At 40.7% G+C, this 22,780-nt stretch overlaps 1 protein-coding gene across 2 annotated transcripts in view; it reads left to right on the forward strand.

The window, feature by feature from the left end:
• Positions 1–18,915, forward strand: part of PTCHD4 (patched domain containing 4) — a 73,613-nt gene extending 54,698 nt beyond the window's left edge. For both annotated transcript variants that reach the window (XM_039326400.1, XM_039326401.1), the window contains exon 3: positions 12,140–18,915. In XM_039326400.1, the coding sequence (XP_039182334.1) occupies positions 12,140–13,773 (1,634 nt within the window). In that variant the 3' untranslated portion in view covers positions 13,774–18,915. The remainder of the gene's footprint in view (positions 1–12,139) is intronic.
• Positions 18,916–22,780: the final 3,865 nt, after the last annotated feature.

The following is a 22,780-nucleotide window of genomic DNA, read 5'->3' on the forward strand; positions in this document are numbered from 1 at the left end:
CATCAGGTCAGCGAACCATGATCGTCTCGGCCAATGCAGCGCAACCAGGAGGACCTCTGCTCGTTCGCGAAGGATCTTCCTGATCGTGGCAGGTAGAAGCGGTAGGGGAGGAAAGGCATAGAGCAGTTCCTTGGGCCAGGGACTGCGGAGTGCATCTGTTCCCTCCGCTGATAGAGACGGGAACCTGGAAAGGAATCTGGGAAGCTGTGAGTTGGTTGGGGAGGCAAAAAGGTCTAAGGTTGGGGAACCAAACCTGTCCACGATCTCTCTGAAGACCTTCGGATCCAGCTGCCATTCGGAATGGTCCATGGTGGCTCTGCTCAGTGAGTCCGCCTGCTGGTTGGCCACTCCGGATATGTGCTCCGCCCTGATGGAGGCAAGATTCAGTTCCGCCCAAGACCCCAGCAATTTGGCCTCCTGCATGAGAGGCTTGGACCTTGTTCCCCCCTGTCTGTTGACATGGGCCTTGGCTGTGATGTTGTCGGTTAAAATCAGGACATGCTGGCCCTGTACTAAGCTGCTGAATCTCTTTAGGGCCATGTGTATGGCTCTGAGTTCCAGCCAGTTTATATTGTTCTTTAGATCCTGGCTGGACCACTGACCCTGGGCCCAGTGTGTGTGGAGGTGTGCCCCCCACCCAAACAGGCTTGCGTCTGTGGTGATGGTGATCCTGTCTGGTTCTTTGAATTCTGTTCCCCGTGACAGTGCCGGAGAGTCCCACCATCGAAGGGAGTTCAACACTGACCGTGGAACTCGGACCTTCTGGTGGGATGTGCTGGTGTGAAGTCTCTGAAATGGAAGGAGAAGTCACTGTAATTCTCTGGCATGGAGACATGCCCATGGCACAATTTGCACGCAGGACACCATCTTCCCCAGTAGTTGTGATAAGGATGCCAATGTGACTACTCTGTCCTTGCGGATTCGATGTACAGGGGTCTGAATAGAGTTCCGTCGGTCTTGAGATAGGTAGACCGTACAATTGTCTGTGTCTATAACAGCGCCCAAATGGAGGAGCTGAGTTGTTGGTACGGTATGACTTTTCTGGAAATTAACAGAAAAACCGTGCTCCTGAAAAACCTTGATGGCTAGGGCGAGGTCTGACTGAGCATTTTGGAATGATGATGACTGAATTAGTATGTCATTTAAATAGCATTGAACTCTGATGGGAACTTGTCTAAGGTGGGCTGCGAGCACTGCCAGTACCTTTGTAAATACTCTCGGTGCAGATGAGAGGCCAAATGGTAGGGCTCTGTACTTGTAGTGGCGTCGGGCATAACTGAATCTGAGGAATTTGCGGTGGTCAGGAAAAATAGGAATGTGCAAATATGCCTCAGTCAGGTCTATCAAGGTAAGAAAGTCACCTTGTCTGATGCTAGCCAAGATTGATTGAAGTGATTGCATCTTAAATTTCTTATACCTCAAGTAAAGGTTTAGACCTTTTAAGTCTAAAATTGCCCTCCAGCCCCCCGAAGTCTTGGGAATGACGAAGAGGTTTGAGTAAAACCCTCGTCCTTCTTGGTCTTGTGGTACTGGTTCAATTGCTTGTATTTGTAATAAATGAGCTATGGCTTCTGACATAAGATTAGTCTGGTCCTGCTCGTAGGAATAGGGCAAGAGCGGAATTTGTCAGGTGGTTGGGAACAAAATTCTAGTCTCAGACCTTGGGTGACGGTGTCTAACACCCATGCATCTGTAGTGGTGGCTGCCCAAGTGCTGGAATAAAGGGCCAGCCGACCTCCTATGGGAGGTGAGACTGTGAGATCACTTGCCTCGTTTAAAGGAACGGCCCCCTGTGCCTCGAAAGGGCCGCTTGGTCTGGAACTGTGATCTGCCTCTGTATGCTGAACGATCTTGCTGTCGTTCCTGTCTCTGAAAGGAGGAACGAGAAGCCTGGCCCCAGTTCCAGGATGGCCGAAAGGGCTGCCTTCTGTAATTACTCTGCGACATGCTGTTCCCCGAACGCCTGTCTCCTTTCTTTGTTGTGTTAACCAAAGTTTTACGTTTGTCCTTACCTTTGGTTAGGTATGGCTCTAGTGCCTTACTAAAGAGATGTCCACCTGTGTAAGGTTTAAAGGCCAGACACCACTTGGCCTTGGTGTCTGCTCGCCAGTTCCTGAGCCAAAGGAGCCTTCATGCTGAGATGTCTGCCGCTATGGTCCGGGCAGTGTATCTGGCCGTGTGCAGGGAAGCGTCGGCTAGGTACTGAGACATGGCCACTAGCTTACCCAGATTCTGGTGAGCTCTGAGCTGGTCTGGAGGGATCATATCCTGGAGCTCCCGTAACCATAGGACCGAAGCCCTGGCAAAGAAGGCCATGGATGTTGCCACCTTTGTTGCCCAGGCTGATGCCAGGTGGGACCTGCGTAGTGCTGACTCAATCTTTTTATCTTCTGCCCTAAGTGTTTCATTTATATCCCCAGGGATGTTAGCATTGGGAAACAATGAGTTCAAGGGCTCATCAATCTCAGGAGTCTCCAATAGGGAGGCCAGAGAGGGGGCAACATTGAATAATGTTCTCTCTACTGCACTAGGACCTGAGAGGGATCCTAAATTCTCCCATTGTTTTTGAACTATATTCAGAAAAAGGGGAGGGCAGGGAATATAGTTCTGCGAGACTGAGGGCTCAGTGTATATGGTGTGGGGACCCTTGGATGTTGTAGGTGGGATCTCCTGCTCTTGAGGGAGGTTTGCAGTGGTGCAGGCCTTGAGTAGCAGGGAATTAAAGAATGGATGGTCAAAGAGACAGACAGGAGGGGGTGGGGTCAGATGGAGTGATGCCCTCATCCTCTGACATAATCAGGCCAGATGGTTCAGCCCCTGTTGATTCCAGATCTGATGAGGGATCATCCATCATCTCTGGAGATTGGGAATGATACATGGATTGGGGGGGTGGCTGTGGGCTGTTGGAGGCCATAAATTGAGCCACAGCCTGGGCTATCATGGACTGAAGATAGTCTGGATTCAAAGCCTGGTTCTCAGGAGGGCGAAGCCCTGCTGCAGTGGGGGTGAATGTGGCCTCGGGCCCCAAGTTAAGTGTGCCCAGGCCAGTTGTGGCCATCCCTGAAGCCACTCTTGTGGCTGATTCTGATTGGGAAATTCCCCTGGGGGGAGACCAGGCCCCTGGGGTTGAGGCACAATGTGAGGAAAGGGGTTCAAAAATGGACCTTCCCGTTGTGTCTGTCTGACCTGGGGAGGCCGCTCTCAGTCTTTGGGACTCCTCCTCCCTCATCTGTGGATTATTGGTTTCCTTGCTTGACCTGGCTCGCTTGGTGGTATTCTTTCCACCTGCCTCTGTTGGATATTTCCTCTTGGCCGGCTCTTTCTCTGCCATGCTGAATCTGCTTTGGGCTCAACCTTAGCAAAAACGCCCCCCCTCGGCATTGTAAACTTACTAAGGGAGCCCGCAGGGATGATCCGGCCCGGTGAGGGGGGGTGGGCAATGGGGGTTGGTGGGCACTGCGTCCTTCCGGAGCGAGTTGGCCCTCCCTATCCAATCCGTCTGTGGAGATGATGTTAGTCAATTTTAGAGGTCTCTGCCTCAGGTGGTGATAAACTTCCCTCATGAGTCAGCTACAGGCAGTCTAGGCCTCAGCCAGTCATAAAATGGCCACCATGAGTCAATTCAAAATGGCGGCCGCAAAGTTCGCGCCAAAAAAAACAGCCATTAGAAGAAGGCCTTGAGGCCTGAGGCCTAAGCTGCGATGAGCCCTCGTTCCGAGGAATCGCCTGGGCTCCTAACGCAGCGGATGGATGATAATTAGGTCAGCTGAGAGACGCTGAGGCAGGTCGAGGACTAGTAAGACCTCCAGGCTCCGAAAATTGGATCGATGCCAAAAACTTTCTCCTGCTGATTGGGGTGGTCTGCTGAGGCCGAGGGACCTAGAAAAGGCTCCCTCCAGGCCTGACGAGCCTCGTCGTCACTTGCGGAGCCCCCCAGTCAAATGGCAAGCTTACCCCTGCTTCCGGAGTCGCAGGCAGTCAGCGGGCGAAATTCGTGTCTTCCGACGATCAGCTGGCAGCAGGGAGCTCGTCGGGGCGGTGGTTAGTAAAACGGAGCCTCTGATGCAGAGGAACGGCCCCTGGTAGGAGATTTATCTTGCTTCTGGGAATCCAATTTTTGAGCTTGATTCTGAAGGTGAAAAGCTCTCAAAGGGAGAAAGGGAAAAGGGAAAGTTTTTCCCCCAAGGGGAAGGTTTGTCAGCCTGTCAGCCTGCTAGGCTACAGGTTGGGATGGATGATCACTGGAAAAAAATTAATCTTGTCAAATCTATTAATACAAATGGTTAGCACTAAGCTAAAAGGAATAAAATAGGAATACACAGTCTTCTGCTCCAGGAGCGAAGAAAAAACGCATCTTAGAGCAAAGAGACTAAGTCTAAAACTGGGGTGCAATTGGCACAGAGGGGGCGTTACTAAATTTCAGACTTAGTCTAATTGGAGCAGATAGATTAAGGCAACCCATCCGTGGATTCTCCATCCAATCATGCTGGAGAATGACAAATTCATCCTCCTTTTGTTAACCTACATTTTGTGAAGTCTTTCCATAAAATAAGTTTTTCCAATGGAAGTGCTCAGCAGTGCATACTACTAAACAAGCCTGGATAATTTGTTGCTGGTGAAATTAAACTACCTTTTTATTTCCTTCATTTTGCTACATATTTATTCCAAATACAAAACCTAATAAAAGAGGACTTCATGGTTAGAGAGTCTACAAACACATTTTAAACTAAAAATGAAGATCTGTCTCTTAGGCAGAATATCCTTGAGTGATGTTAATCAAGAGATAAAACTTAAATATTGATACCTTTTCATGTAAAACAAGGATGCTGTTAATCTGTTACTCAATAAAGCATTTTACAATAAGTAGGATGAAGGAGTATATAATTCTCATATTACTTAATTTTTATTAGTTTTAAAAATTATAGCTAATACCCATTTTAAATTAAGCTATAAAAACAGTAGAATGGCAACAGTGAAATCTTGTGCACAAGAGAAATTCATTTATATTTTATTAAACCAAATTTAAAATTGTTGCATAGTTTCCTATAACAGAGCAGTATAGAGACCAGTATTCTAGATTTTTTTTTTGCAGACCAGTATTCTAGACTTTTTTAGCAGTTTATAAACAAGCTTTCAGTTGCTTTTTCTATGCCATGATAATAATTTCACGAAATGTGTTATTTGTGGTTCTCCATTTTTGGTTTCCTCACTGTTATTATTTTTCCTTTTTTTCTTTATATCTATAATTAAGTTAGTAACTTGGCATATTTTTCCCTTTTTATTTCTCTTTTTTATGATAAAACCTCATGGCAATGTTCTTGGAGAAAAATCTTTGCTTCAGAGAAGGTCAAGATGTTAATTCATTGACAGAATTTTATGCCATAGATTTAGTGGAATTGCTTCTCCTATCATCTTTATGCTCTCTTAAAAGCAGGTCCTTACATGACTACCAGAGATCAGAGATTTCTCACTTCAAGTTTAAGTAAAGCTTTGATACTAATTAGTTTCAAATTTGACTCAAATCCAAATGCTTGGTTGGCTCTCAGGAAGCACAATAAGTCCAGCGTGAGATGATGCCTGTCCTTACACCAAAATCTTTAGCCTGATTTCCAAATATAACTAGTTCCTATGTTGGAACTGAACAGCTTTACATATCATTGACTCCTGCTCTCTGCTCGCATCTACTGTAGAAAGTGAAGACAAAGTTGGCTGGAGATTGATAGGAGTGTAAATGTCATAAGAATGAATTCTCTATAGAATTCTCTGTTCTGGTAATAGGAAAGCTGACTGCAGCACATCTACTTTTTATATCTCATGCTAAGGAATTCTCTCTTCCAGAAGTCATGAATAGGTCATTGATTTTATAACAAATAAACGGGAAAGCAAAGTAACCTATTCTAGTACAGGTAATCCTTGACTTTCTAAATGATCTTTCATTTAGTTACTGTTCAAAGTTGCAATGGAACTGAAAAAAGTACCTTGCAACAATCAAGTAATCCTAGATAAGAAGTTTCCATGCGGAGACTGACCCATGGTAATTTGACCATGATAGAGTCAGCAAAGCTGGTTACTGAAGAGAGCGAAAACCCCAGAAATTAAGAGACAAAAGTACTTCCAGAAAACATTGACAGACTTAAAGTAGGAATGAGATCTAGCTCTTAAGTTGGGCTATTAATCTGGGTTGAAGTTTATGGTGGGGAGGTCTGTGGAAAGATTTAGATTTAGGTGGCAAGTATGTGTTCTGTTTCATCAGGATGATTCATTACTGGAAAATCAAAGTATTCTGTTATATAATCACCATACATTTAATTGCATTATTCAGGTTCTCCATGAAAAAACAGATTGTTCATCATGCAAAACTATTCCAGAAGATCTTTAGCTTCCGTCAGCCAGCTGATACTAAAGCATCTAATAGTCCAAAGGCCTACATGGTATTCCAGGTCCTCTTGGCTCATCAGAGTGATATAGATTGTGTAAGACTGGGGTGACAAACTGCTGGCCCATAGGCCAGATGCGTCACGCAGAAGCTGCACCCACCCCATTGCCGGCAACAGCAAAACACTCCTGATACATTACGCAACATCACATGACGTCACGATTTTGACATGTCTGGTGTAAAAGGAGAGCTGTGTTAATGTAGGATAGCCTTTTTTCTCGCTAACAAATATATTAAAAGGCATTAGCTTTAGTGAACTACATTTCACTTCATTAGATGCATGGAATAGCTAAAATGATGTACCAATAGGAGTTAAATTAGGATGACGTGTGTCATGGTTCCGACAAATGAAACTCTTTTCAATGCCTTTTCAAGGCATTGTTTACCTTAAAGAATCTTTATTCGAGTAGGATAGCTTCGGCACATACATGGTCGAAGCCGAAATCTGAATTCCCCTCCCCTAAACACATAGTATCAAAGCACAAAGGATGAGTGGTTTTCTTTGTTTTTTGTTTTCCTTTTAGAGAAAGATTGGGTATGTCTTCTTTTTACCTTTAAATAGCCTTGTTGTTCTCCTAAACAATATATAGGCAATTGGGGGCTACATCTTTCCTTTTTTTCTTGGTTAAAGAGTGTTCTAAAATGGGATGTAGGTTTGAATTGTGCAAAATTCAAAGTGCACTGAAAATGTCTCCTCAAATGGAGACAAAACATTTGCAGACAAATTGCCAAACTTGGAGATCAGACCTACAGCCCAACTACTAACCCAAGCTACTAATATTCAAACATATGTTCTAAAATGTTGGGCTACTGATAGGGTAGCCTGTCAGCATGATTCAGAAATAATCATGGAAATAATGACATACAAGAAACCCACTGTGATATAAATTGCGGATGAGTTAGTTGCTGGTATTAATGATAACTGTTTTCTAAGTCAAGTCATTCCCACAAAATGTATACTCTCCTTAACATTTCTGCATATTAGTCCGATTTTATCCACTGTTAGTTATTTTTTATTGATAGAGCATTAATCCACATTTTCTTTGTTACTTGGATTTCAAAGATGAAATTTTGTGTCTGTTTCTATTAAGGAAGCTATTGCTATATAGACCTGGTTTAGCATTTTTAGAAATTTATTCCATGGTAACTTTTACTGCTTCAGGTTTAACATGTGTATATTTAAATGAATTATGTATGTACTCTTGATGTTTATATTACAACTAGTGTATGAGAGAAACAATCCTGAGACACTTTTATCATATTTATTTATTTATTTATTTTTAAAATTTATATGCCGCCCAATCCCTAGGGACTCAGGGTGGTGTACAAAATTAAAACAATAAATATAACAATAAAACAGTAAAATAAGTGCATTCATACAGCATGTCCCAATCGTATCCCGGCCCCCCCGGGGACATCAACCCCAGGCCTGCTGGAACAGGAGAGTTTTAATGGCTTTCTTAAAGGCCGGCAAGGTGGGAGCAGTTCGAATCTCGGGGGGAAGTTGATTCCACCAGGTCAGAGCCACCACAGAAAAGGCCCTTCCCCAAGGGCCCGCCAGCCGACATTGTCTGGCTGACGGGACCTGAAGGAGGCCCAATCTGTGGGACCTCACCGGTCTCTGGGAACTATGCGGCAGTATGCGGTCCTGTAAGTAACCTGGTCCTAAGCCATGAAGGGCTTTAAAGATGATAACCAACACCTTGAATTGCGTCCGAAGACCCACAGGAAGCCAGTGCAGCTCACGGAGGATAGGTGACACGTGGGTATACCTTGGTGCACCCACAATCACTCTCGCGGCTGCATTCTGAACCAACTTCAGCCTCCGAACGCTCTTCAAGGGTAGCCCCATGTAGAGCGCATTACAGTAATCCAGTCTTGAGGTGACAAGGGCATGAGTGACCATGAGTAGAGCCTCCCGGTCCAAATAAGGCCGCAACTGGTGCACCAGGCGAACCTGGGCAAAGGTCCCCCTGGCCACAGCCGATAGATGTTGTTCCAAATTTAGCTGTGAGTTCAGGAGGACACCCAAGTTGCATGCCTGCACTGAGGGAGGTAAATTTACCCCCCCAGGACTAATGATGGACCATCAGGATGACCCTTGGGGGACAAGACCCAGAGCCACTCGGTCTTATCAGGGTTGAGTCTAAGCCTGTTCACCCCTATCCAGATCCTCACCTCTTCCAGGCACCGGCACATCACGTCGACGGCTTCACTGAAAGGACACGGGGTGGAGATATACAATTGGGTATCATCCGCATACTGATGATACCTCACCCCGTGTCACCGAATGATCTCACCCAGCAGTTTCATGTATATGTTAAAAAGGAGGGGGGAACAGGACTGAGCCCTGAGGCACCCCATAATCGAGGCGCCTAGGGGTCGATCTCTGTCCGCCCGCCAACACCGACTGCGACCTGTCAGAGAGGTAGGAGGAGAACCACCGCAATACGGTGCCGCCCATCCCCACCTCTCTGAGACGATGCAGAAGGATACCATGGTCGATGGTATCGAAAGCCGCTGAGAGGTCAAGAAGCACCAAGATAGAGGAATGACCCCTATCCCGGGCTCGCCAGAGGTCATCGGTCAGTGCGACCAAAGCAGTCTCAGTGCTGTAGCCAGGCCTGAAACCAGATTGAAAAGGGTCCAGATAATTTGTTTCATCCAAGGATCGCAAGAGTTGGGACGCCACCACCTTCTCTACAACCTTCCCCACAAAAGGGAGGTTGGAGACAGGACGAAAGTTCTTCAAAAGAGCTGGGTCCAGGGAAGGCTTCTTGAGGAAGGGCCTCACCACCGCTTCCTTCAAAGGTTGCAGGAAAGACCCCTCCATCAAGAAGGCGTTGATTATCGCCTGGAGCCAGCCTCATGTCACCTCCCTACTGGCAGAAACCAGCCAGGAGGGGCACTGATCCAATAAGCAGGTGGCGGCATTCATTGCCCTCACGGCCTTGTCCACTTCATCAGGGGTCACAGGCTCAAACTCGCTCCAGATAACATCACTAAGACCAGCCCCCGGCATCTCGGCTGGCACTGCCCAGTCGGAGTCCAGGTCTCTCTGAATCTGAGCGATTTTGTCCGAGAGAAACTGAAAAAACTCCTCAGCTCTCCCCTGCAAGGGTTCCTCCGCTTCCTCCACTTTAAAAAGGGAGCGGGTCACCCTAAACAAGGCGGCCGGGCGAGATTCTGCGGACGCAATAAGTGCGGAAAAGTGAACACGCTTTGCCGCCCTTATCACCACTAAATAAGTCCTAAGATAGGCACTTAATAGTGATCGGTCAGATTCAGAGTTACTGGCCCTCCAACGTCACTCTAGACGTCTCTTGTGGTGCTTCATCTCCCGGAGCTCCTCAGTATACCAAGGTGCCCTCCGGGGACCACTACCACAGAGAGTTCGCAAAGGCGCAATTCGATCCAGGGCCCCGGATGCCGCCTCATTCCAGGCCGCAAGCAGGGACCCGGATGAGTTGTGGACAAGGGAGTCAGGTATTTCCCCAAGCTCCTCCTGGAACCGATCTGGGTCCATTAGGCGCCTGGGGCGGAACCACCTAATCGGCTCCACCTCCCTGTGGTGGGGGAGTGATGCTCTGAAGTCCAGCCTCAATAGGAAATGATCTGTCCATGACAAGGGAGAGGTCTCTATTCCCCTTAATTCCAGATCATGTCTCCATTGCCCCGAGAGAAACACAAGGTCGAGCGTGTGACCACCCCTATGAGTCAGATCCTGGATTACCTGGGTCAGGTCCATGGTTGCCATGGAAGCCATGAACTCTTGCGCTGCCTCTGAGTGTTCATCGAGTGATGGCAGGTTAAAGTCCCCCAGTACTATAAGTCTGGGGAACTCCACCGCCAACCCGGCTACTGACTCCAGCAGTGCAGGCAGGGCTGTTGCAACGCAGCTGGGAGGTAGGTACGTCAGCAACAAACCCAACTGAACCTGTGAACCCAACTTCAATAGGAGGGACTCACACCCAACAATCTCCGGGGCAGGAATCCCACGAGGACTCAGGGACCTCTGAGTGATGACTGCCACTCCCCCACCCCTGCCCTGATGTCGAGGCTGATGAAGCACCACAAACCCATCCGGGCACATCTCCGAGAGGGAAACACCCCCCTCAGGGCCCAGCCAGGTTTCGGTTATACATGCCAGGTTCGCCCCCCTGTCCAATATTAGATCACGGACAAGGGGGGCTTTGTTGACAATGGACCTGGCATTAAGCAACAGCAGCCTACAACTAGGGCCCTGTACTCCCCTGTCACCAGTACTACAGGATGGGCCTTTTGAGGGGCCGGAACAAGGAATCGCTCTAATATAGCGAGTCCTCGTTCCCCGAAAATGGCCTGTCCCTCGGCTCCCGCCATATCTGCCCATCCCAGTCATAACCGGGATGCTCCGACCTTCTCCCATCCCCAGAGTACCCCCACCCTCACCAACCTTCTCCCTTCCCAACCGGACTAGCATTCCATGCACACCAAGCCCAAGGGTAAGTCCTGCCCCCCCCCCCCGCTTTTGCTATTGCACTCAGCAGAGGGGGCACCAGGCTCTGCCCTGACTCTACCATTCTCCTACCACAGACACTCAATACACATTCACACTCAATTAATGTACATAAAAGATAATTCACATTCATACGCCCTAAATACAATAATAAAATTTATACCTAACAGGTATAGTAATATCTTCAGGAAGCTAGGCATCTATTTTTATACTTAGGTTTGAGAATCTTTATGTTGGCTATTGTTAATGCTTAATCTTCAGTATCTTCAGTTTAATTTTTTAAGTGTTGCAATGCAGCAACAAGGTTTCAGTATACTGAGTTTTTATTCTTCTTTCATCCAATGTTAAATTATTTTGGGTAAGACAACTTTTAACAAGTTTGTGATAAATGATATTTAATTGAAATTAAGTTTTCTAAACCAAGAAATCTATTACTTTTCTGATTAAATAACCTTGCACTTATTTAGATAATTTATTTTTATACTTTTCTTGGACACTCAAAATAAACTCATTTTACTTTCCAGCTGGTTTGGGTTTTTTTTTTTTTTTTTGCACCATCCAGCTGTGCCTAATAACCTGGTTAAAAAAATCTAAAGTTAATTAATCTACTTCCCAAAGAACAAACTATTTAACAAACAACAAGCTAACAAGTAGGAAGACAGAACTGTCTTGTAGTGCTACCTATTTTGTTTGGCTCCCATTGATTTAAATAGGCAGTGCCCTACCTTACACTAGTGCAGGGGTAGGCAACCTTGTCTCTTTTATGACTCGAGGACTTCAACTCCCAGAATTCCTGAGCCAGCCATGCTGAGGGGAAAGGGAGAGGTTTCCAAGCTGAGCCATGCTGTTGACAATAAAATGAGCTGTGTGTATGGTGGACGGGATTAATAGTGAATTAAATATAACTAATTGATCTAGCATCTAGGCTGGATATTTAATTTACTTTATACAGAAATCAGTTATAAATAAATTTTAAAAGTTAACAATTTAATTTTAAAGGTTAACAAAAAGTTAAAAGTTATAAAAGTTATAAATTGGACATATATATATATATATGAGAAATGGTACAGGGTCTCCTGCTTGAGCCGGGTTGGATTAGAAGACCTCCACGCTCCCTTCAACTCAGTTATTCTGTTAAATAGAATTTAAAAAGGAAATGTGATACTCAAAGAAAACTAATATATTTCCTCATTGTCCTTGTTTAGGTCATGGAACCAAAGGTGTATTTGAGCTTCTGTCGGGATGGCGTCGAACCAGAGAAAATTTGCCATTTAAAGACAGGGTTGCAGATGCCTATTCAGATGTAATGGTTTCCTATACCATGACAAGCTCCTTGTACTTCATAGCCTTTGGCATGGGTGCCAGCCCTTTCACCAACATGGAGGCTGTGAAAGTCTTCTGCCAGAACATGTGCATCTCCATCCTGTTGAATTACTTCTATATCTTCTCTTTCTTTGGCTCCTGCCTGGTGTTTGCTGGGCAGCTGGAGCAGAATCGTTACCACAGTATCTTCTGTTGTAAAATCCCCTCTGCAGAGTATCTGGAAAGGAAACCCGTTTGGTTCCAAACCATGATGAGTGATGGGCACCAGCAGTCTTCTCATCATGAGACTGACCCATACCAGAACCACTTTATCCAGCATTTTGTAAGGGAGCATTACAATGAATGGATTACTAATATCTATGTTAAGCCATTTGTGGTGATACTGTATCTCATTTATGCTTCTTTCTCCTTTATGGGCTGTCTGCAAATCAGTGATGGTGTCAATATTATCAATTTGCTTTCTAGTGATTCTCCGAGTGTGTCCTATGCTGTTATTCAACAGAAGTACTTCAGCAATTATAGCCCAGTGATAGGATTTTATATCTATGAACCTCTTGAGTACTGGAATGGCACTGTCCAAGATGACCTAAAGAAACTGACTGAAGGCTTCAACACACTGTCCTGGCTTCAACAATATTACCAGTATCTGAGAGTTGGGAATATTAGTGCAACCAATAAAAGTGACTTCCTTAGCATCCTCCAAAACTCCTTTTTAAGAAAGTCTGAGTTTCAGCACTTTAAAAACGATATCATTTTCTCCAAGTCTGGGAATGGGAATAACATTATTGCTTCCCGCATGTATCTTGTAGCTAGGACTAGTGAAAAAACACAAAGCGAAGTTATAGAATTATTGGACAAACTCAGACCATTGTCCCTGAAACAGAGCATCAAGTTCATTGTCTTTAATCCTACTTTTGTCTTTATGGACCAGTATAGCCTGTCAATAATTATGCCTGTCTTGATCTCAAGTTTTGGCATCTTGCTGGTCCTGTTACTTACATTCTTCCTTGTTATTCACCCTCTGGGGAACTTCTGGTTAATTCTCACTGTCACCTCAATAGAGTTAGGTGTCCTGGGCTTGATGACTTTATGGAATGTAGACATGGATTGCATTTCTATATTGTGCCTTATTTACACTTTGAATTTTTCCATAGATCACTGTGCACCCTTGCTTTACACATTTGTACTAGCAACTGAGCATACCAGAACTCAGTGTATAAAAAATTCACTCCAAGAACACGGGACAGCAATTTTGCAAAATGTTACATCTTTTCTTATTGGGTTGGTTCCCCTCCTTTTTGTGCCTTCAAACTTGACCTTCACACTGTTTAAATGCTTGCTGCTCACTGGCAGTTGCACACTTCTGCACTGTTTTGTTATTTTACCTGTCTTCCTAACATTCTTTCCACCATCCAAAAAACACCACAAGAAAAAGAAACGAGCCAAACGGAAGGAGCGAGAAGAAATTGAATGTATAGAAATTCAAGAAAATCCTGACCATGTGACAGCAGTTTGAAAGTCAAATAAAAATATGTGGGTTTTTTAGTACTGAAAATAATGTTACACGGAGCTGCAAGGAAAGTAAAGATCTCCACTGCTTGTGCTGGCCCCTGTGAAGCAAGACAAAGGAAGCCCAAGGAAGGAGCATATATGATCCATGGAGGTGGACATGTTGTTAAAGTAATAACCATTTTTTAAAAAAGAAAAGAAATAAGAGAGGGGGTAAAAATTCCTCCAAAAAGTTTCTCCTTTTAATCCTATGACTTCACCGAGGGGGATGCTTATTAGCAGTTTTAGCAAAAAAAGATGGCCTTTTACAAATGAAAGTATTAAGATTGTCCTAAGTTACTGATTTTAATAGGCCACATAGTTTTGAAACAGGAAGAAAAGAAAAAGTTTTAGGAAAACATAGGTATGGCCATGATAGTGATCATATATTTTAAAAATTGGCCCAAATGAAACCTATGCAATTGGGAAGTAGATATTCGTTCCATCTGAAGCCAAAGTACTTCCTTATTTTCATATATCTTTATCTGTCTGCAAGTCACAGATGAAAATTATTTTACTACTTCTGAGAGTCAATATATCCTCTCCTAAAATATAAGTTCTTTATGAACAATATGGGAAAGAAATTATTTAAAGAAAGTTAGCTTCTACAGAGGTGGCATTTGACTATGCTCCCTTTTATGAATAGAAGGTCCCTCAGAACTACAGTAAGTAAAGTCACAGCAGACTCTCCTTGAATTCTGTCAAGCATCCCAGGGCTGAAATACTGCAGTGCTACCTATAATTACTGCAGTGCTGTCCTTTTGCTTTCTACACATACTCTGTACCAACATTAGGCACAGCATACTAATCAGACCAATGTGTCAGCTATAATGATAGATCACATCCATTGTGCCTGGATCACTCTGGATACATAGCAATGTAAGCATCACTGAGGAGGCTCAGTGTGATGTGATGCAAGATTTTCCTTTGAAATATTTTCCATATGATAAGTATTTCAAATCTCCTTTGGCAAGCCAATAAGTTGACTATGTCTTTTGCCACAAGAAATTGAGAAAACATACATGTTGTAGTGAGAGATAACAAACACAAGAGATGAGGCTACTTGGGAAATGGTTCTTTATAAAACATTACTATTAAATATCCGATAGAATAGCTATGATAAAATAAAGCTTTGTGGCTGTTGAGAATTATAGATGAAAGCAGTAAATGTGTCTCTTACTGCATGACTTTAGAATTAAACTATAACAAAATGATACTACCTGTTCTACGAGTAATGTCTCTGCTTAGAACTACAAGTGCAAGAGAAGGAATGGAAAAAGAATGAACCAAAAAAATATAGATTGGATGAAATTTTACTCTGAATTAAGCCACGTATTTCTCTCCCAAATGCATTTTGGAAAGGGCTTGCTTCATGCATTGTTGCCTTGCATAAATGAGCAATGTCTTCCTGAAGAAAAAATATATTTTGTATATTATTACCACTGTTGACAACCAATGTCAAGGGGAGGGATGGAAATTGCTAATTCTTTTCAAAAGAAGCCGATTCATTTAACAGACTCTAATCTTCTATACTGTACCAGTTGGCTGTGCATTGAAGATTTATGGATTTATACAGAGCTACAGCTACTATATCTGGGCTGCAAATATCTGGACAATCATTAGATGGAAACAGAGAAAACTCTTTTTGCCGCCTCACCTTCCTCCTCACCTTAGTTCCCCTCACCTTCCCCAATTGGCATGTAAATGACTAGCAATGAGTAAACTGTAAGCAATACCACGGAAAGGAAAGAATGGATAAATGTGAGGGGTGCTCATAATCCTCCCGCTGAAAATGTAATGTCCATTTGCCCATTCCTAAGTCAGGGAGGGAAGAGGCTTTCACAGAACTCAGTGCTGGCCCTTCTTCCACACTCTATGTTCTTTCTTGTACTTGGTGAACTGTTTCGAGGTATTAATGCTGTAAAGAAATTCTGATTTGCTAATTATTTGACCTAAAGCCATATTCTCCAGTAATATGTAATGCCATAGTGAATCAAAGCCAAACCATTTGAATTATTTCTGTAGTTGTGCCATCGTTAAGATAAACCTAGAAATATTGAAGATTTTAATCTGGGATATTCTATATAGAAAGTATATGCTATGTTACAAAGTAATTGTTCTTCTCTCTAATGTGTTTTGGGGAACTAAACATGTAACTGGATTTAAATCCCCATGAATCCATTACCTGCCATAAGAATTTTGTCCTTACAATATTCCATTGTAAGACAATCATTATTGATGACAATTTCTATTTGGTCACATAGAAGATACAATTGGAATGTAAAAAATATAGTATGAGCACATTGGCATACTTCTAGAAGACATTTTCCAAAATGGCTGCCAGACAGCCTTTTATAACATCACCCTCATGAACATATGTCACATTCATAAAATACGGGTCATGCTACAATATAGGTTTTTGTATATAATGAAACAAATGATAACATTCCCAAAGTTTTATCTGTTTGCATCCTGAAATTAAACAATACTTAGAAAATAAATACAAAATAAAAAAATACTAATATTTTTCCCAGCAAATTCACAAATGAGTTTATGATGCACTCTATAGGATTACAAATATGTATAACTCATATACAATTACATTATTAAGCCTTTGGCTTTCCAAGATGGAATTCTTGTAAGGTACACTATTCCTCAAATCAGGCACTTAGTTGAGTATAAGAAGCAACATGACGATATTTTGTCAGCCTAAAACCTATTCTGATTGATCAGCATACATTAAACAGAGGACGATTTGCTTTGCCTAAAAGTTAACAGGTACCAAACCTGTGTTGCATCAAAGGACAACGGGTTGAAATGATGACTGTATCATCATGAATTAGATTTTGGACAGTCAATCTACATACCAGTGTTCCAACAATATATGTTGTACTGTATCTTATGTTCCTTATCTAATTTTATGCCTAACCTCTTTTGTCATATCCTAGTCTGTATTTTCTTTCTGCTGTGATTTTTTTGCCTTTTAAAAATGTTATTTTAAGTCATCTAGAAAAAAATGAGATGGCTTAACTCTTGTGACAGATAACTTTTAAAGCAATCAAGATTCTGCAGCACTGTATAAAAAGATATTCCTGTGTGGGGGGGGGGGAAATTAAGAAGCTTTTGTCATATTTAACAGTAGATCTATAGATTACAGAATGCTAATCCTAGCTGGAGAAACCCAAGAAATGGCTACATTTTGATCAGGGACAAACATGTTCTCCATACAATTAGGTATTCAATGAAGGAAAGCAGTTCTACATAGTATTAGCCACAGTATGATGTAATCTTGTTATAGTTTGTGAACTAAATCATAACTTCCAAGAATGCTTGAATAACTGTGAAAAGAAATAAAAAAGACATGCTCATTAAAATACATTTCCTGATCTTCAACTGATACGGAATTCCTTGCTGCTAGAAAACAGTTGGAATAGTTCCTTCTAACAATGCAGATGTTATTACAGTATATAGTAAAACCAAGAACTTTTCAATGCAATTCCTCCTGACATGAAAATGAATTAAAGGGAGTGCAGCTGCCTATAAAATGTTTTGACAAGTCATAGTTGCTGAAGAAATATGAGAAAAGAAAGGAGATCCAGCAGCATTAAAGTGCTTAGATTTTATGAAAAGTGGCACAGCAGATTATATTAAATTCTAAAATGGCAGGCTCATCAACAAAACGAAGCATGAAGCTCTCACCCATTCAAGAAATTGAAATTGCCTCTTTCAGGTCATATATTTCTTCCATCACACAATGAGCTTGATTAGAAGATTTCAAACAAGAATAATTGACATTGCAATAAGAGGGGATTCTGTTGCAGACATTCTTAATATGATATATTGCCATTCAACTAGCAATTGATTGCTGATTTATTTGTAATGACTTAAAATCCTTTCTGTGAGAACTATTTCCTTGCACGTATGCCTCTACTTCCAATATACATTGTTGATTGCCCAAACTAGGAGACTAAAGGGCAGATATGCCTTCCACATTTAAAACTTTCGAAGTGTATGGCAGAATTATACTCAGATTTGAGCAGACTTCATTTTTAGAGATACACTAAAAAATTCATCAAGAACATGAAAGACGAAGACTTTATCTAATTCCTTACATTTAATGACCTTTGAATGTGATACCACCATTCCTGTGTAGTTTCAGATATTTTGAAGATAAATGTGGTTTGGAGACTAATACTAATTTTGACAAGATGAAAAAATAATAATATTCTACCCCTAAATGGGAAGGATGTCAGCTGAAATGAATAACAATAAAAACTAAACTACAAATGTTTATTTAGCATTGGGGGAAGAGTAGGTGGATGCAGCTGAAGTGTGAAAGAATACAAAGGGAAGTGTTGTAGAAGCTAACATGAGGAATTAAAGCAAAGGTTTGCCGTGTGTGTCTAGGACTCCATCTGCCAGGAATGTGGTTCAGGGATATGATAGAACAATTCCCAATATGCATCAAGTCAATTGGAAATTATCCCACAAGTGAAAGCAAAAGATACATAGAGGTTGTCTAAAATACATCACTGTAGAATTAGGAAAGTAGCTTCGGAAACTGGAAACTCATGTGGTCTCATTGATCTTTCACTCAGAATAGGGCCAAAAAGAGGACGAACATTATGAATGAATGACTGGCCACATAAATGCTGTAGACAGGAGAGATAAAAAAGACTTTTGAATGAGGGGTTGTTGTTTTTTTGTAAACAAAGCAACATACTTCAAAAGCTTCAATTTCCAACAATATAGGCCCCACAATAAATTCTCTTATATATTGCTTACTTGTGTTATGATACTATACAACCCTGCTGGATGGAATTTTTCAGTTGGCTCAGTCATGCATTCCTAAATATGAATCCATGCACCCACAAAAATCCTATTGTGTTTTTCCCATTCAATTGCTTAAAATTTGTGACTAGATAGATGTACGTGTGGTAGAATAGATGTCAGTTGTTCAATGTTGCATGTGCATAGATTGCAGATGACTGTAAGTTACATGTTTTGAATGATTTGCAGTTACATAATAACTTTAACAATGATTTTTGCATGCTTTGTGTGTTTTGTTTTTGCATTTCCTAATAAACAAATATTGTAGTATTTTTAAAAATGATGCCTTGTTTTATATTACCAAAAAGCCAACAGACTTTTTAAAAATATTATCAGTGGTTTTGTTTTACCTCTAAACTGTAGTTTAATATATGCTGTAAGGGTACAAATGTCTTGGTTTATGAGATACATACTATAAGAGAATGGTCAGCTACGATTTCCAAAAATGATGTTCATAGACTTATGTCAAACTGCTCATGTCTATTCATTTTTTTCCATTCCGTAATGTGTCCTTTAAGACCAAGTATAACCACTGTGTGTCATAAGCTTCTTATAAAACTGTATTACAGGGGCAGAACTAGGTTAACACTCATCTGCAATGATATTCATATTCAAATAAAAAATTTAATTTAGAGGAGGGTTTGGTTGATTTGTATCTGAAATTTTTTTGTAGTATTTTAAGTCTTACAAATCGCTATATCTTGCAGATCAGTCTTCCGTTTGACCTTATGGTCATGTTAAGAGAAACATTAAATCTTCAAATCTTAAGTAGAACTATTGTTGTTAATGTTTTGCATGCTAAAGTTAGGGTTTAAAAAAAAGGTTTTTGTGATGCACCCAAACTTAAAATATCATATATTCATTAAAGAACTCTCTGGTTTTGCTTTCTCAATAAAATTAGCATCTTGGGACTTGAAGAAAATTTTTATTGAACCAGTAACAGGGAAGAAAAGAGTTCATTTCCTTTCTTTATATCTTACTGTCCTGATTTTGGCTTTTTTTAAAAAAGTTTTTTATTTATAATACAGTTAAAACAAAAATGGACATAACGTAACATTCCAGTATACGTATTTCTAACAATTTCTTCATACATATATATACATACATATAGTTCTTAATCTCTATATATACATACATATTTTTCTATACAATACAATATCTAATTAATTTTTCTATATACTAACATACAATTTTTGTTTTCTGAGGTTTTCGCGGGTGTTTGTATGTAGGTCTTTGATTATTCGGGTTTTCTCCCGCGTAACATTTTACGCGGGAGAAAACCCGAATAACCAAAGACCTACATAACATACAATTATATATATTCCTATCTTAACACTAGCTTATAACCTGAACAGTCCCCCTTGATTCACACCAATAATAAAATTTGTCCCAGATTTCAAAATAATCTGACTCTGTCTTATCCTTCATTGCCATTGTGAGCCTGTCTATATCAGCACACGATAAAATTTTGTATAAGATCTCTTCTTCTGTTGGAGTTTCTTTATTCCTCCAGTTTTGTGCATACGCCAATCTAGCAGCTGTGAAAATGTATAACATCAGATAAAATATCCCTTTATCGTATTTCTGTGTAGTTATGCCTAATAGGAAGAGTTCTGGTTTTAGTTCTATCTCTATCATTAATATTTCTTCCAGCCATTTTTTTATCTTTTTCCAAAAATCACAAGCTTTTGAGCACTCCCACCACATGTGATAATAGGTCCCTATTGATTTTGGCTTTTTTCTTAATTTGTCAATGTCTGTGCAATTTAAAATGATGTGTTTGCTGCTACACCTAGTCTGGCCTTGAGTTCAGAGATATTTGGAATGAACCACAGTTATTGATTGGTCCATCAAAGATGTCTGAGCAAATGAAATAGACCTCCAGTTACTTGAGTGCATGCAATAATAGGTGTTTCTCAGTATATTCATGTTCAGCTAAGATATGTATATGCATGCTATTAACAAATATACATCAGGCAACTAGAAATTTAAGAAACTTAAGGAGGACAGAGTCTCAACAATGGGCTAGTGTTTCCAAACAAATTAAGTCTTTCCTGTAGGGGGGACATGGAAAAGAGAGAGAAGAAATGTTCCATCTTTGTATGAACCCCAAGAACTCAAACTAGGCACTTCCTAAAGATATAAAGGTAGTTTCTCATTTCTCAATCTTATCATTCAATCTATTTAAACTTAACTCTGTTGTAAAACCAGTTACAATGGTAAATTAAGCCAGTTTTAACTAAAAATAATTATTTAAAAATAATGACTAAATATATCAAAAACCAGGACATGTATTTTTGAGGTGAAAATACAATATGAAAGTTCTACTGAAATGTGATTCAATATTCTACTTTGGCAAATACATAAAAACAACAAGTGTTAATACAACAAGTGTATTAACAAAACATGTATTTTTTTTCACCTTCTGTGTAACAAAGAATCTAAAAGATAGTTGATAAATTCTACACTTATATGGACTCTAAGAAATTTACAGAATCTGACTGATGGTCTACCTATCCTCAGTTTTGTATACACTCATTGGCTGGCAGTCTTCAGTAACCCTAGTTGTAGTTGTCTAAGAAACTTTTTGTGCAAAGCAAATATACACTGTTGCCACAGAACATGCAATAATTCACATGTTTGGAAAATCATAGGTATTAATAGCTTCTTACCATAAATCTGGCATGCACATGAAAATAGCACTGTTATTGAATGTCAATAAATTAAGAAGTAACAGGCTTCTTCTACACTACACTATTTTCTACCAAGTGATTGCATTCCGCTTATGAGACAGGGATTGGGCATCATAATGTTCATTTCCTTCGGAATAGGTGTTTGTAGTAGACATCTTAGAAAAAAAAAACAGTTAAATAGAGCGAATTTCATCTTTTTTTTTATTACTGCATCATGTGATGGGATGATCAAATCATTGGAAATGACCTGCTAGAAGAGCTCTTACTATCAATATTGCCAATATGAATGCTTAAGGATATTATGTATGAGAGCTCAATTCAGTTTTATTGAAAGAAACTAAATATTGCAACAGAATCTCAAAATTAACATATCATTAAAATTATCATCAAATCTATAATAGAACTCAATTGTATTTTAAAAATGCCATCAATTACTTCTTAATAAGTATTGCAGTATTTGGGGCAATTGTAGAAGCAGAAATATTTTATATGATGATGGTTACAATACAGACAATTCTCGACTTACATCCATTTGTTTAGCAATAGTTCGAAGTTCTGACAGTGCTAAAAAACTGACTTACAACCAGCCCTCACATCCTCACAACTGTTGCAGCATCCCCATAGTTACATGAATGCAATCCATGCACATGGCAATCAGCTTGCATTTAAAACAAATGCAGCATCCTGGGTTCACTTCATTGTGATTTGCGATTTTCTTAGCTGGCTTCTGACAAGCAAAGTCAATGGGGAAGCCAAATCGTGATCATGTGTTGTCTTGCTTAATGATCACAGCAAAAAAAGATTGTAAGATTAGGTGCCGTCACATGTTGCGTCGTTTAACAACCGTATCACTTAACAACAAATTTTCCAGTCCCAAGAGTGATTGTAATTCTAGGACTTCTTGTATTAATTCCAGATATGAACTGCATAATAAAGATATCTGGCACAGAGGCACTATCCACAATTGCTGCTTTCATAACCTGGTGGTCTCTAAATATTTCTAAATATTGAGTGGTCTCCCAGCATTCTCAGCCTGCAGATAACAGACTGCAATAAAGAATTAATACCACAAAGAAATGATGACTACCGTATACAGATACATACTCAAGAATTGGAGTCTTTACTTCAAATCCATACAAGATATATTGCCATATTTTATGGCAGCTATCCTCAACCTAAATTCAAGCCAAAATATTTCTAATTTTAATAATTCTTTATCCTGGAAAAAATAAACCCTCAAGGATTATGAAATTGTACATAAAGAGATAGTGTTACTTGCAGGATAGTTTGGGACTGGATAAGGCTTTCTGGATATTAAAGACCTTACATATATCTGAGACATGAGACACCGGAAAACGGCTCTGTCCATGCTGGACTATGCAAAGCACAGGATTGTATTTGATAATACTTTTTATTATGGTCATAAAGTAAAAAAAAAAACAAAACAAAAAG

The sequence above is a fragment of the Crotalus tigris genome, unplaced genomic scaffold (assembly GCF_016545835.1).
Source record: "Crotalus tigris isolate CLP2741 ecotype Arizona unplaced genomic scaffold, ASM1654583v1 scf7180000024340.7048381, whole genome shotgun sequence".
NCBI classification, from domain to species: domain Eukaryota; kingdom Metazoa; phylum Chordata; class Lepidosauria; order Squamata; family Viperidae; genus Crotalus; species Crotalus tigris.